Below are 16,670 nucleotides of genomic sequence, written 5' to 3'. Positions count from 1 at the left end.
CATGTCGAGTGTCGTTTGTTTGCATATCGGATAGTATCACACTGTATCGTCTAACTTAGTCGTATAGCGTAGCCTAGCACACTGGTTTCGTTTAGATCACCTCTCCAGAGATTTGAATCAAGATAGGATAGCAACGAAAGTCACGCTGATTGATAGCAAATGGAGCAATCAACAAATCTTAAAGCACGTAAACAGGTAAATCATATAAAATCAACAAAGCAACACTCAAATCGGAGATTGGATTGTCTGCGGCTACTAGACTTTGACTAACCATGGCAATTTAACTATTCGCAGTTGACTTGTTGTCACTTTCGACTCTAGGGGACATGTTTCTGCCTCGATTCTTGGGCATTATGCATGCGCATTCTAGGCCATACTCGTGAGTTCAGGTCGTTGGAGTCCGTCAATTGCCTTGGCGAGATAAAATAGAATCGGAAAAAAAAACTGCCAAGGTTAGGGTTTCACCCCTAGCTTAGCAATTTCTTCCTTGTTTTAAGAAAATTTAGAGGAAGTTTTCATCAATTTATGGGTTTCAGCCCCGAATTTGGTATAACTTTCCCCCGTTTTGTTAGAAAATCGCACAAAATAATCGACAAAATTCTGTAATTTAGGCAGGAATTTGCGGGTTTCACTCCTAATCCCGTCCAAATTACAAAATTTGGCTCGGAGTTCGGATGTAATGATAGAATAGAAGGAAACAACATAAAATAAGCACATAAACTTAGTCTCTCGGTTCCTAACTATAGTCTAGGTCTCTAAGACAGCGATCCGGACTAGATCGTGTCTAACCTAATTCCCTATAGTTATGGCTCTGATACCAATCTGTCACACCCCAACCGATGGCGGAATCATCGGGGCGCGGCACTGAGCGAAACAGATTGTTCAGAAGTTTCCACAACAACTATCATACAATTCAGTTATATAACACGTCCCATACCGTGTCCCAAACAATAACAAGTTATCATAGAAAGCAACTAAACAATATGGGAACTGTTCCGACAACTCGGATTCTTAATTATTACAAACCAAAAGTAAATGTTGTTTTAAGACCCCTAGACGACTACTGTGGATCTTACTGACTACAGGTGCCAGTGCAAGATCTACAGATAATTATGGCCCTGGAACAGGTACGTGGACACTGTCCTAAGGACACAGACTCCTAGAAGTTTATTATTGCCTCGCTTCCCTAGCACGCTAGTAGCTTAAACACCTGTCACATACGTTAAAATAAAAGTCAATACATATAATGTAAAGGTGAGTACACAAGTTTGATATAGCATATAAAGTTCGAATAGTTTACGCATAACCAAGCACGTACACAAGGGAAAACGATGCATGTAAATTATCAACATGGGACCATTGATACCAACGACTGCGGGTTGACTGTCCGAGACAGTTCGCAATACATGATTACCACCGTAATCCATGCAAGTAATTGTCCTTAGCAACCCCCGTGTGAACGGGTGCTGAGTCCAAACTATAGTACTATGTTGCTAAAGCAGGTAGATAGCACTCCACGTGTAAACAGCAATCATTTAGTCAAGTAGCACATGCAAATAGGTTAGCGTTCAAATAGTTTGTGTTGATTGTGGTTTTGATAGTTTACGTATGTAACACCCAAAAGTGCTGAAAGCAAAAAGGGGATCGAGTATACTCACAGTGATTGATGTGGATTGAAAGGAGCACTGAGAATAGGTTAGCCTGAATAGTTCGATAACATAACGATGAGTAACGCGGAAAAAGTAACCAAAGGAAAACTGGATCGGATAGGCCATTCGATCGGACAGCAGTTCGATCGAGTGGGCTGTTCGATTGGTTTGTAAGTCCGTTCGAACATCCATTCGATCGGTTGGCTGGCTCGATCGGCTGGTTCCTTCAAGTGGATTGTTTCTTCCTTTGATGAGAAGGATGTGTTTGTGTATGATGGTTGTACTACCTTTCAAGTTGGTCGATCGAACAGTCGTTCGATCGATTAGCCCAACCGATCGGTTAGCATTGCAGACTTGGCAAGATGTCACTCGATCGGTTAGCATGCTCGATCGGGTGACATTCCATTGTTTCAAAAATCTAAGTGTTTTAAAGTATAGTATCTCATGATCCGAGCAGTAATGTTTACAATCGAGTGGCGTAGTCGATCGAACAGTACCTCGTCAATACTACACCTTTGTGAGTTAGTGGGTCTAAGTGCTAGTCGATCGGTTAGCCTAACCGATCGGCTGGCATAGTCGTTCGGTTGGGCTGTTCGATCGAACAGCCTAGCCGTTCGGCCAGCTTCTCGATTTGGTTAACTTATCACCTAACACTTGGTTATTCCCGTTACTTGGTGTGATTTGGGGATATTTTGACTACGAGTTGAACCACAAAACTGAAGTTCTTACTTAGCCTACTGACTCGAGCAAGAATCACCCAAACTCGGTCAGAGACGGTTTGGAACCTAAGTTTAACATTCAACCCGAGATCGGAAATCTCTTGGTAAAACCCGAATCTTGAACCATGTGTTTGTTTAGGTTGATTTGTAAATCGGTTCAAGTCTCGTTTTCACCTTTTTTTTGAGTGTAAAAGAGTTGAAAGATAGATGAAACCCATCTTCCAATCTTTTTCCACCGTGAAATGTTAAGATCTTTGGAAGATTTTAAGTTATTGATGTGGAAATCGGTTAGATCTAGCTTGTTCATAGTTGAATGAAGTCAGAAACATGAAGTTCTTGATGAACACCAAGAACATCATGATGACATCACTCAAGAACACCTAGATCTTGGTGATTTCATGGATGAAATCCAAGTTTTGAAAGATAGAAAGATGGAGAATCGATTAATGAACGAAAACGTACAAGGATTAGAGCGGAATACTTACCGGTTTGAGAGAAATCTTGGATTTAGTGAGGAAGAGTGGCTGGTCGGTCAGAGCTTTCCAAAAGTGGAAAGTTTGACAAGGACAGCCCTATTTATAGGCTTCCAAAAGAGGAAAGGGCCAGCTGATCGAACAGCATCCCTGATCGAGCAGCTGTCCGATCGAACAGCCTGTTCGATCGGCTAGCCTGTTCGATCAGGTTGCCCTGTTCGATCGGCTTGCCTGGTTTTGAGTGTTTTGCGACGATTTTTGATATTTCGACTTCGAACGATGATTTGAGAATGATAGAATTTCCTAATCAAATTACTTTTAGTCCCAACTACTATATCTAACATACAAGCATCCTTACAACCATTTCGGGTTCGGTTTCCATTGAGTTTGATTCACCTTTGAGTCTTGATTGATTTGATTGATTCACCACACACTTTAACATAAGAGTAAGCATGCACAAGTAACACATAAGGCACACACACACGTATAAAAGCATTAAAATTCCCCACACTTGGGTTCGATGATTGATTTGATTAGCTTTATTGCGTTGTTACTTCCTATCACTCACAGTCGGTCGTTGATTCACAGTTCGATTATCGGTCGATTTAGTTTAATTATACAACACTTACTCCAAATAATACGGAAATTAAAATGAAACTAAAATGAAATTAACCTTTATAAATCTTTAATCCCAATAACAGTCAACACTTGACTTTGACTTTGGAAAACACGGGGTGTTACACGTGGCGTTCTTGCATTCGCCTGCGCTGGGTACCTCGTACCGGTATTGTCAGTGCTGCTCCCTGAATTGTCGCTGGCCTATGTGGCATTCTGCTAGTGGTGACACGTTTTGTCCTTTATGTCGGATAGAGCATCTTTGGTGCCAACTGTGAATCATCCAGAAGTTTCTAGAAGCTTCTGGAGTGTTTCGTTGACGTGGATGCCTTGTGTGCATAAAAGTGGTGTGGTCCCTGCCATGTAGGCAGAGAATTGGGACCATACCTCTTCAAAGACTAAAATATTAGATTATTTTTGTATTTTGCTTTGAAAATGCTTTACCTAAAATCATGTTGCTTGCAGTCGCGTGATTAACAGGATATTGTTTTTCAATCATTTTACATCCTTGAATTAATTAAGAGATAATCCATTTCTCTTTCATTTTATTATTATTTAATGTGGTGGCAATGATGTTTATATGACCACCAAGTCCGTGTGTGGATTAAATGCATCAAACATCAAGCGTGCAACTAATAAAAGAAATATATAGATTTTTACTTTGTCGAAAACTATGTTTCTATTGCAATAAACTAATTGGCGATACATCATCCCGATCTAATACCATTACACACCAAAGTAGAATCATTCACAATTTTCGATATAAAAATGCGATGTAGAAACCAGCGCCTTCGATCATCCGAATCAGAACACGAACGGTGTTGGAGAAAACGCAGGAATCGCCATTGTCTGAGTGTATTTCCTGTATTTTCACCATATAGTAATAGTTAATATCACATGTGAAATATCTTAAACAACAGGTTTTAACATACGTTAGTTTTTTGGACAGAACTGACATGTTTCAGCAATGTCAGGGACGAAAATGATATAAATCTGAAATTTGGCCAGGACTGACTTAATTGAAGAAAGCACAAGACGAAAATGGCAGTTAACTCTTTATCTTACAACATGAATTCAAATTCAAATAAATGGATATACAAAATTCTATTTTACAACATGAACACATTAATTGACCGTCTCAAATTTATGTTTGTGTTTTTTTGTTTTTACCAAATATGAATATAAAAAGTTGGTCGTGTGATCAAAAGCAACAAGTGGATGCAAACTTATCATATTGAGTCTTTAATAAAAACATGCGATGCTCACTTGATGTATTTTATTATATAAATACATAGTACTTGTATTTCTTATAATTATCATTATTTTATCAAACAGAAATATATGAACAAATTATAACACATTATAACAAATTAAAGAAATCGTGGTTCGAAGTTATGAAGTAGAAGTTTTACCTGTAATCACCGCTACTAAACGAATGAGATCGAGTTTTTCCAGCTGATCGGGTTTTGTTCAACAGTTTCTTCTCCGATCTGAGCGATTCATGACTCTGTCTACGCGCGTTTAGCACGCCACCATCCTCTGCGATTGCTGAGAGCTCGGGCTTCCAGTGTTTGGTGAATTTACCATGCCTTACACGTCGACGGGTAGTTGAGACATCAGTGCAGATGATCTCCGTTGTGGGCGTTACGACGGTACCGCCAAAACAGAAACCAAGCTCTGGGAAGAAAAACTTCATGAATATATGATTCAGTCTCAAATGTATTTGATGAGAGTGTGGTTATATGTATAGGGGGAAAGGTGAAGTGTTACTCGGGGTTTACGTGAACCTTCACTTTATTGGTGTATTTAAATTTAAAAGTGAAAAACCACTGCCTCACTTGATGTATTTATAAAGCAAAAAATTAAAATAAAAAATAAATATAAAAATTAAAATAAGTGGTTAGTGGAAGGGTGTGATACTGACGTGGATTTTTTTAGGATTTCAAATATCAAACAAGATTATCTTTATCTTCAAAAATGCTAAATATTATATCATTCAAACAAGATTATCTTTATAGAGGGACTTCAGACCCTCTACTCCAATTTTGTTAATTAACTAATACAACTAACAAATTAAGGGCCATCTTTTTGTTCCTTAAGAGCTGTTTATCAACTTCTGAATAATTAAGTGCTGAATTAGGATATTTAACCAATTTAGATTAAAGGTCTTAATATAATGTTTAATCATTCAGAGACAAACGTATTCACCATTCAGACATCTGCTCGCAAAACAAACAGTCTGAACCATTAATGAAATAAAAAAGAATAAAAGAAAATTACATGTCGTGGTGGCTGACAACACTAGAAATTCCAGAGGCGGAAGCGGCATCTGGAGAAGAGTTATTTTTATGTTTTACGATCTAGTCACCCTGGAAAAGGAACTCGGGTTAAAAGAAAATTACAATGATCACAAATAATATTGATCCTCAACATTAAGGTATTGAAGGTAACCCATTTTTATGTCTTTAGCTATTGAGATAAATGTTTTTACAAATCTCGAGCAACTTTGCAATCCAATATAATAGGATATGCTTTTTGTTTCTTGATTGTAGTCATAAGCTGGCAAAGGGATAACTGAGGTCCATACCCCAAATGCAAGATAGTGAGATACCATTGTCGTAAGTCACTTTATAGCAATTTGCCATGATAAAATATTAACCCCTTTTAGCAAGGGTACAATGATGGATGTGAGAGTGTGCTTTGCAATTATTTTCTGTGTGCAAATATACCATATCCCTCTATGGTTTTTACTTAACTACCTCTCTTTCTCTACTAAATTAGTCATATCATCACTTCACTTTTTCCTCCTCTATGGGTACGTTTAGCACCACTCTTTCATTTATAAGACAATATCACTCAACAGTCTTATTTGTGTAGAGCACCAAGGGTATGCAATTCACACATTTTTAGGTTTGGTCTTTTGTAACAAGCTTTCGGATAAATCTTAATAAGGAAATAAAAGAACTGAGGAAAATATACCCGTAGTGAAAGTTAAAGGGAACTCTTGTAGAAGACTTGGTTTAACTTGGGATCGAAAGGAAGAAAGTTAAATGGAACTCTTGTAGAAGACTTGGTATAACTTGGGAATGAAAGGAAGAGAAGACCGAAAAGTATCCTTAGTTATTTAATATGCAATAAATTTGGAGATGAAATGTTTATTAGGTGGAGATAACGCGTCTATGATTGTAATGGTTATGACTTATGGTGTAGGTTTAATCCGCAATAACCAAACGTTCTACAAGTGTATGAAAAAAATACAAAAGTAGGTTACATGTTGATGAAGCATGAATATCTGAATCGTGTACGCATGCTGATTAAAATTAGAAAAAATCGGATGTATATAACGGTATTGTGTTACATGCATGAGGCTTGGAATTCAATCATATACATGATATAACTAAAACTAAATATAAGGTACATATTTAGTTAAATATATGCAATTAAGGTACCTAAATAGACTTGTTGTGAAGTATGTTTATCAAAGCATGTTTTTTGATAAATGTTTGTTTCATGAACTCGCCGACATTAAGTTGTCGTATCATTTTTTAAGTATTTATATCAATAAATCGTTAGAAGTACTTTTAGAAGGACGGGGGAGTGATAGCATGGTTGATGGAAAGTTAAATGAAATTGATTGTTAGTTGGAACTAATTATGAGTGTCGCTACTAATTATTAACGGTAACTGATATCAAGTTTAATTCTGCCTGTCACTAGCAAGTGCGATCCATGGTAATTGATTAATAATAACTGATCAATAGTAACTAAAAGCTACTTGGTCGTCGGTAGGTAAGTAGGTCATCAGTAGGGGTGCAAACGAGCCGAGCCGAGCCCGAGCTCGAGCTCGTTTAACATATGAAAGCTCGAGCTCGGCTCGGCTCGATTCGAGCTTTATTTCTAAAGCTCGAGCTCGGCTCGAAGGTAATTTTTCAAGCTCGAGCTCGGCTCGGGCTCGACTCATTTAGTATTTATTAATTAATTTATATTAACTATAATTATTATTATACATATAATTTAGTTATTTTTTTACATTTATATAAATGGTAATTATTATTATATAAATATATGTTTAATATATTAATAAAAAAATATATAAACAGAAAGCTCGATTAGGCTCGCGAGCCGGCTCGAGCTTGATAAGCGAAGCTCGGGCTCGGGCTCGTTTACTAAACGAGCTTGTTTTTAGGCTCGGGCTCGAGTTCGAGCTCGTTTAAGCTCGGCTCGTTCGAGCTTTTTTTCGAGTCGAGCTCGAGTAGCTCGCGAGTAGCTCGGCTCGTTTCCACCCCTAGTCATCAGTAGCAGTAGCAACTAGGTAGATTAGAAGTAATTGAGTTTCTGCTAATGTAACTAAATAGCTGCCGACAATTATAACCACCAACTAAAGGTTTTGATGGTTCCCCAATTAGTTATTGAGAATATGTGGTTGGATTTTGGTATGTTGTTATTATAACAGGACTGCATTTTCATGATTGTTTTCTCTTTGAATTATATTGAAATTTCGAGATTACCACCGAAGTATTTCAATTTGAAAGTCAGTGGCGGAGCTTGACCAAAAGTTTCGAGGGGGCGTAAAGTGATGGGACCCAATTTTTTTTTTCTATCGTTATATTTCAGGTCGGGCCGGCTATTGATTTGGGTCAGGTCAAATAATAATAGTTCCAAATAAAACTAAAAAATTTCATTCATTCAAAGGACCCGTTCTTATACATAAAAACTTGCGATTAAGTTTATTGTGTGATGTGTAATCTAGGGTTAAACAAATAAGAGTTAAAATATATTAACAAAACTACCCATCACTTATATACAAAGTGGTAACAAACTTTACTTTAATTTATATATTGTATAAATATTTAGGATATACAAAGTGGTAACAAACTTTACTTTAATTTATATATTGTATAAATATTTAGGAAAAATAATTGGGGGAAGGCGATCCTATATAATTTCTAAAATTTTCGGACGAAAATCGGAACCTATACAATTCTAACCGAAACATTGGGGTGGGCGGGTACACCCCCGGGCACCAACTAACCTTCGCCAGTACTGAAAGTGACCCATTACGATTCGTAAGAGATATCCATGCCCTATTAATTTTGAAACCTACACATTAGGTTCCTAAACACAAAGTTTAGAAAAGTTAGCCTTCACCATAAGATAAACCCCTTTACTTCCAACTTGAAAACAAATATGCAAGGCGAATCTTGCAACCTCCACTAGATTTATACCTACTTCAAAAGATGTGGTTTTACAAAAGTTCACCTTTAAACATGAAACCAAATAGAAACATATAAGAATGTGAATATGTACTTGGCTTTACTAATGACCATTCAACCAGCATTAAAACTTTGTCAACGAATTCGAGATTCGAATATCACTATATCTAACTTTAACCTCATAATATATGTTATTTTCATTAGTTTTTAAGACTGTTATATGCAAGTCTGTCGAGACAAAAATGAAGCGAAATGAATCACTAGATTATGATTTGTTGATGTCACTGATAATTTTCTAAACACTTTAAACACCACTAAACATATTAAAAATACATGTACATGTTTAATATTAAAGGGGTTGAGAATCTTTTCCTAGGTCATATTAGATTTTCCATAGCTACCATTAACTCTATACACAAAATATGAAAAGCAACATGGTATAATTAAATGAATTTTAGAGTAAAATGCACAAAACGTTCTCTATGTTTGCAGGTTTCAGCCTTTAACTTTAAAATTTGCTGAAAAACAACTTTTACGTTTATTTTTGTTACGGGTTCAATCCTTTACGACTAACCAAGTTTCTTTTATCAGTTAAATCCTATCACATGCCTGATATGTGAGAGTATATTTGTCTTTTTTATTTTACTTCTCTTGTTAAAACCCAACTATGTCATATTCATATCCTATAATTGAAAACCCTAGAATTCATCATCTCGTTCATCGTCTCCACATTCATCATCAAATTACTCATTCACTACAACTATATCAGAATTGTTCAAATAGCCTGCACTTCCAACTAAGTCATCGTCTTCAGATTTACAAGCCAAAAATATCTCCAGAGACATCACATATGCCTCTTAGAGGTGAGTTCCCAGGTTCAAACCTGGGCAAGGACGATTCATTTAGAATTACTGGAGTAGTAGTACTAGTGTAGAGTAAGTATTGCCATTTAAAATGTAAGTATTGTCATTTAAAAAAATGAATTTTATATATTTCAATTTCAAATAGAGTAAATTGTCATTTTAGTCTCTGAGATTTGTCCAAATTTGTCATTTTACTCTTTCAAATAATATAAATCTTGATATTGAAAATTAATAAATCCATCATGGATGGCCACCTGTTTAGATATATTAAAGACAACCTGTTTAGATATATTAAAGGCAACTTATGATGAAAGGCAGTGTCTTGGTCAATGGCCCCGTTGGGCGTGAGTAAGAGTGTAATCAAGATTAAGGCTATACGGTATGGGGATCGACTTTGGACCGTCGCCGACCATCCAGCCATGCCGGCCCCCAACGTCGCGTCGTCTCCGTCGGTATTCCGACGTCCAGGACGGAGCAAAACAGTGGGCCCCATTTCTTTTGTTTGTTTGTTTGTGAGATTTGTACATTATGCTTAATACTTGTACATAGTTTTGTGGGGTAGGATCATCTAGCACCATCCTCCCATGCCCTCTAGTTTTGGAGGATGGACCATCTTTGGGAGGACTATGACGTGACGCCTACGTGGCGGATCATCCTCCAAGGATGGACCATCACCATACCCAGTAGCCTAATATAAACTCCTTGACCATGACACATAATTGGTTGGCGGTTGATGACATAAATTCACATTCTTTAAATCAATAAACAAGTTTGGGTTGTGTGATTGATTAGTTTGTTTTAAAACATTGAGTTTCTGCATAATCTTATTCTTATCCTTTTTTATAGATTTAGTTCTTTCTTTAAGAAAACATAAGTTACTATGATAAGCGATAACAATTGGCTTATATGATCCAAAACACGACATATATAAACTAACAAGGTCATATCTAAAGCGTTTAAAAAAAATAATTCTCATTCTTGTGAACATGTTTAAACCATTTAATTAAGCAAGTCATATTTAGATCATTACTTAACCCATTTAATTATAAAGGTCGACCCACCAAATCATTTGTGACATGTTTTACCAATTTATTACCACCACCAACTTGTTTTAAATAAAATGTTTACTAACATGTCAACGCGTTTGACTCGTTTAGATAATTGAATTAAATAGGTTGTATTAGTGTTATACAACTTTAAATATGTCTTGATTGGAGTTGATGCCTTTAACACAAATAAATATATGTATTGGTATACAAATAGCGATTATGAGATCAGTACCGTACTGGTTTCAAAATTTCAAAAAGTACCACCGAATACCATATAAGGGTGTAAGGGGTGCATGCCTAATGAGATGAGGCAAACTTTCCACCCACCCAATCATATTGTGCTATGTCATTTCCCCTCACATTCTCCACTCTTGCCCTAAAAACACAAAGGGGTGGTTTCCCCCAAACTATTTTTTTTTTTTTTAAAAAAGGGATTATTGGTTTAGAAGATACTGTGCCCCACCATTTACCCTCTCCCTCAAGTTCCCCGCAAGCGGCAATAACTCACCGCAAAAGCTTGCCCCTCACGGCAAATGAATATTGATGGCGGTGGACTCCCCATGCGGCAAAAGGTTTTGCCACTTCCTTTGCCGAAACTAGGGGTGTAAACGAGTCGGGCCGAGCCCGAGCTCGACTGGGCTCGAGCTCGGCTCGTCATGTTTTTTTGAAGCTCGAGCTCGGCTCGGTTCAAACCTGCTTATTTGAGCTCGAACTCAGCTCGCGAGTAAAACCCAAAGCTCGAGCTCGGCTTGAGCTCGGCTCGAGCTATTTTAAGAACAACCTCAGAAGAGCTAAAAACTCGGCTCGAGCTCGCTTCAGTATCGCTTAAACGAGCCAAAGCTCGGCTTGCCAATGTTATTGTTATTATTATTATTATTATTATTATTATTATTATTATTATATTATATTATATTATATTATATTATATTATATTATATTGTATATAAAATAAATAAAAATTTTGTTTGGGCTCGGTTAGGCTCACGAGCCTAAACGAGCTTTGTATTTCAGGCTCGAGCTCGGGCTCGATAACTAAACGAGCTCTATTTCAAGCTCGGGCTCATTAAAGCTCGGCTCATTCGAGCTTTTAACCGAGCCGATAACGAGTAGCTCTCGAGCCTCTGGACTTGTTTACACCGCTAGCCGAAACCACCCCGGACACCCTAAGATTGTGGTGGTACAGTACTAGTTCGGTATCGTTAATGAAAAAACTAGTACTAAAATTGAAACCCCTACAAATAAACATTGTAGTGATATTATTCGATAGGTATAAATTCAGTACGGTACCAATACTCTATAAGTCCATAACAATATGCCAAACCCTATATACAAACTTTTAGATTGATTCTTGATATTGATTCTATATCCAGTATCTATCATATCACGAGTTCAAGATATCCCACCACCCTCAAACAAATGCAAAAATATTTAAAAGTTCAATAAAAAATTAATAACGTGATAAACGAACTTTTTTTCTTTTGTTGTGACTAAAATCATCGGAACAGCTAATCATTGATTAAGACGTTTAACCATGAAACGGAATGACCAATAATATTGCAAGGAATTTATAAAAAATGGATGAGTGGGCTAGTTATTTACAATTTAATTAAAACAGATAACGGGACTGCCCTAAATTTATTAATTATATATACGTGATATTTCAGTCACCTGGTCACGATGCTATCAACATGCCCCGAAAAACGATCCATAAATTAAGCATGTATCAAATTATACAATTCTTTTTAAAATTGTTAAAGGTTTATTGAAATGAATAAGATATATAAAAATACGACTAAAATACTCGTTTCAAAATCGATGAGTATAAAAATACACTACATTACTCGGGTATCTTTCTATTTTGTATACAGATCGCGTTCTCGACGACAACTCATAAAAGTAAGCCCTTTATCAATTAAGACACTTTTCCAAGGGAGAAATATGGAAGGTGTTGTTAATCTCTTCCATGTAACAAAAGACTGATAACGATAACAAAAGGCCTTATAGCTTAATGATGCTAATGTTTTTGCTAAGTGAAGTCACTCCTTACAAAGGGCGAGAGAGTTCAAGTCCTATTGTCGCTAAAATAAAACATTTAGAAATAGGCTAATTTACCGTTCAAAAAACAAAACAAAACACTCAAAAAATTATCCACTACTATAAAGCTGGGTATTAAGTATTTACCACCAAATTTTATGTTCGTAAACACAGTAAGTTAATTAGCAGCCGAACTGTGACTCGTTACAAAATGATCGTACAAGTACCGATTGTTGGAAGTTTTGTGAAAATAGCATTTTTCACAAATATAGGAAAAACATTTTTCCTAATTTTGGACTAGAAATAAATATAAGGACGAAGGAGATTTCATATATTTATTTGTGGATTTGTGTTCTATGTTGGAAGAGCTTCGCAACGAACTAAACCACGTCCAAAACGGAGCTAAGATGAATGAGATATCAATATTCAAAATTTGATGTTTGAAACATTGAATGTTGAAAAATTGGGATAGTGACACCTTGTCCCACATAGGATGAGATATGAAACTAAAAGACGTATTTAAGTGTGAACTCTCCATCCTTATTGTTTCATGCAAGCACATACTAAGTGTACTCGCGAATGGTGCCCTAACTCGCGTGGGCGATAGGCGCAATGTGACGCTTTGATGGCGCACTTCACACGCTCGCAACGCCTTGAGCCGCTTGAGATCCGCCTTTGTATTTTTGACTGCGTGCGCGTGGTGAAGCACATGGGCTGCAAGGACCAGGTGGCAGGTAGACCTTGGAGGGTGACGTGGCAGGTTGGCGCGCATGGGGCACTAAAGTAGCGCGCGCGAGCGCATCAGTGTGAGCCAATACGGCGCGACTGTGTGGCTTGCTCGTATAGGTTCACTGATGGCTGACGCACGTGCACAAAGGTGGTGCGGACCGGCTAGCGCACGCGCGCATGAGATGTGCAAGCCTGCTCGCGCACAAAAGTGAGCCAAAATGGCGCACGCGCGCATGAGCGTGCAGGCCTGCGCTCGCATAAACTTGAGCCAAAAGGGCACGCGCGCACCAGTGTGTCTTGCGCGCGCGCGTGCAGAAGCTTACACACATTAATGACAGAGCAGTTTCATTTCAGCATTCGAAACTGACGAGTCAACGGTTTTGACTAAGAATTAAAGGACGAATTAAAGTGCATTGATAACGTTTAATGCAATTTAATTCTCCCATTTAATTTATTTTTCAGTTTCGACCAGGACTTTCAGTATAAATATGGAGGACGGTACCCCTGCTGCAGAATGGACACCAGCAACTACACAACTAATGCAAACAACTTTCTTCCCACTTCTGATCTTCTTATTTTTCTCAAGGTAGACTTCGGGTTCTTGTGCCAGCTCCGGCAGTACACACTGCTTCGACTATTGTACCCTGGGAAACAACACGAGTTCTCCTAAGAGACTTGGAATTTGTTTTAAGGGCCCTGTGTTAAACACAACCCTCAGCCACCTTATTTTCTGTTTCATTTTTTTTTCAGCTCTTGTATTCTGTTTTCCAGTTGTAATTCTACTAGTTATTTCCAGCTTGCTTTGTATTTGTATTGTAATTGAATAATAAAATTGTTTTATTTTATTTAATTACACGAATGATTCCTATAGTGACCACATCCATGTCGATTTGAAACTACGATAACAATCTCAGTTTTCTAGCAATGAGCTTTTAGGGCATGGCATGTTTGATCATCCCTCTCCATTCTAGACCTAACAATGCTTGTGTGTGCCAAAAATCCATGTTATATGTGACGGACTGACTGACGGCATCTAAGGGTATTACCTTAAACTACATGACATCTAAAGTCCAAAATTCAATAATTAATGTGTGTTTTGTGTGCTTCCTATGGTATGGCTGCCCCATTGACGAGGGAAATGCAAAAGCATATAAACCACTTGGGTTCCCATGTATATGGACAATATATCCCTACATTTAAACACCGCATATTTTTTATTTTAAAAACTACGTCATTCATAAATGAATTTTCAAATTATTTTGTTTGGAATGTGATGCACAGAGCACACCAGTTATGTAACCACAAACTCTATTATACTTGTTAAGCACCAGCCACAAATGTATTGTACGGTTAGTGTGGTTCTATGCTTAACTTAAATTTTATATGATATACAAACAAAAATATTGTGATAAACAATGAGGTTAGGAGAACCTTGAGTGATGAGGACCATTAGAATTCCAACTCTACAAATATCTGTTATTTTGTCATTTTCAAGTATTCAAGTCCGAATAGACTATGAAAAATAAATTGTTAAAGCCTATTTGATGTTCATACTCATATGTCATATATATTTCATTTAAACCATTCGGTGTGGACGTGGAAATCCGGTGTGGATGCCAGTCCACCCCAAGCTAACCACCCTATTGTAAGACCCTTGCTCCTATTTGATGTTCATACTCATATGTCATATACGTCATTTAGAACTTATACGTTTACCACTATCAAAGCCTTACTTTATCACAAAACTTATTTCCAAACGACTCATAAGGGTCGTTTGCCCGATTTATTGTTCATGGGCATTTTGGTCAACCTTAGTCACTTCTTTTACGACGAAGGACTTTCAACAACATATTTGACCAAAATCGCACCTTTCAATTATAGTGTTACTTATACGTACCTAGCTCGGGTCATAGCATTGACCCGTTTAAATACATTTCATTATTAATTACTAATTAATAGCAACGCGAACCATCTTTTACTTCCTTGTGATCACACAAAACTCAACAAGCGATCATCCTAATTTGCTTTATTTTTTTTTGTTAAACATTCGGATGAAAATGGCAAAAATTCTCAAATCTCAGGGACGATTTTGATAAAAAAAAAAGTTAGGCGTTTGGATGAAAATGATAAAAAATCTCAAAAGTGAAGGACAGTATGACACAAAAAATTTGTTTTGAATAAAACTGACAAACATGTCCAAACCTCAGGGACGACTTTATCAATTTACTCAAAAAATTAATAGTTTTGTCACATAATTTTTATAAATTTTCATCTAAACCATGAACTTAGTTTATTTTTTCTGTTAAGACGAATAATGTTTTAAATTTTATATATTAAGACAAAAATTAATTTTCACTGAAATCCTATTCCTATGTTGAAGGGATATGTTGGGCTCTTAAAAGTTTACCAAAAAAAACCTGAAAGTGGACTGCGATTGCTAGGCCCAGGATTTGGCCCAACAACTGCAAGACAAATATGTGTCTTAAGATTATAAAAACAATTTGTGTCTAAGAATTAATTTACGGTTACAATCGCTAGAATAAAAAAATAAACCTAGTTACTCGAAACATCATAAACAAGAATAAAACAATATGACGATCAACAATTGAGTTAATAATACAAAAAAGATAATATAAAATTTGTCGGTCTAAATATAAAATTTGAAAGCAAGAAATGACACTAAAATTTATCGGTCTAAAATTCTAAATCTGAAACTGTCTTCCTATACAGACACGTGAACTAAACAAATCAGGGGATTCACTTGTCTTTATATAAAAATCTTTTAATTTTGAATTGTTTCTATTTTTATTAAAAAGAGAAACAATTCAAAATTAAAAGATTTAGGAAAATCTGTGCTTTTCTAAACTAGGGGTCTAGTAATGCAATTTAAGTCTTACAGTTAGACAATCTGATGTGTCTCAGTGTCCCGCTGCCGAAACGCAGGCGCCACCCACGGCGCCATCCGGAAGTTCGTGACCATGTTAACAGGATCTAGTCGATGGAACCCCCTATGATACTAAAATAAGTAGTTAATACGTTAAATATACATTTTTATAATTTGCTACTTTAATAAGCAGTTAATATGTTAAATATGAATACACTGACTACTATAAAAAAACTATACTCCATTTTTAGTTTTCAGTTAAATGTCATTTTAGTCCCTGTGGTTTAGGTCATTTTACCAGTTTAGTCCAAAGGTTTCATTTTTCGCCTGTGGGTCCAAAAAGGTTTCATTGTTGTCATTTTAGTCCACTGTGTTAACTTCATCCATTTTTTCTGTTAATGAGATGGACAATTCGGTCATTATTGACTTATTGACTTATTTTAG

At 36.6% G+C, this 16,670-nt stretch overlaps 1 protein-coding gene across 1 annotated transcript; it reads right to left on the bottom strand.

The window, feature by feature from the left end:
- Positions 1 to 4,083: 4,083 nt before the first annotated feature.
- Positions 4,084 to 5,282, bottom strand: LOC110911620. The gene is made up of 2 exons (XM_022156246.2): positions 4,869 to 5,282; positions 4,084 to 4,318 (listed from the first exon to the last, which is right to left on the bottom strand). The coding sequence occupies exons 1-2, from the start codon at positions 5,150 to 5,152 to the stop codon at positions 4,261 to 4,263; spliced, it is 342 nt and encodes a 113-aa protein (XP_022011938.1). The 5' UTR covers positions 5,153 to 5,282; the 3' UTR covers positions 4,084 to 4,260.
- Positions 5,283 to 16,670: the final 11,388 nt, after the last annotated feature.

This window comes from Helianthus annuus, chromosome 15 (assembly GCF_002127325.2).
Source record: "Helianthus annuus cultivar XRQ/B chromosome 15, HanXRQr2.0-SUNRISE, whole genome shotgun sequence".
NCBI classification, from domain to species: Eukaryota; Viridiplantae; Streptophyta; class Magnoliopsida; order Asterales; family Asteraceae; genus Helianthus; species Helianthus annuus.
Note: the sequence above shows the minus strand (reverse complement) of the source record. Positions and strands in the feature narration are given on the sequence as shown.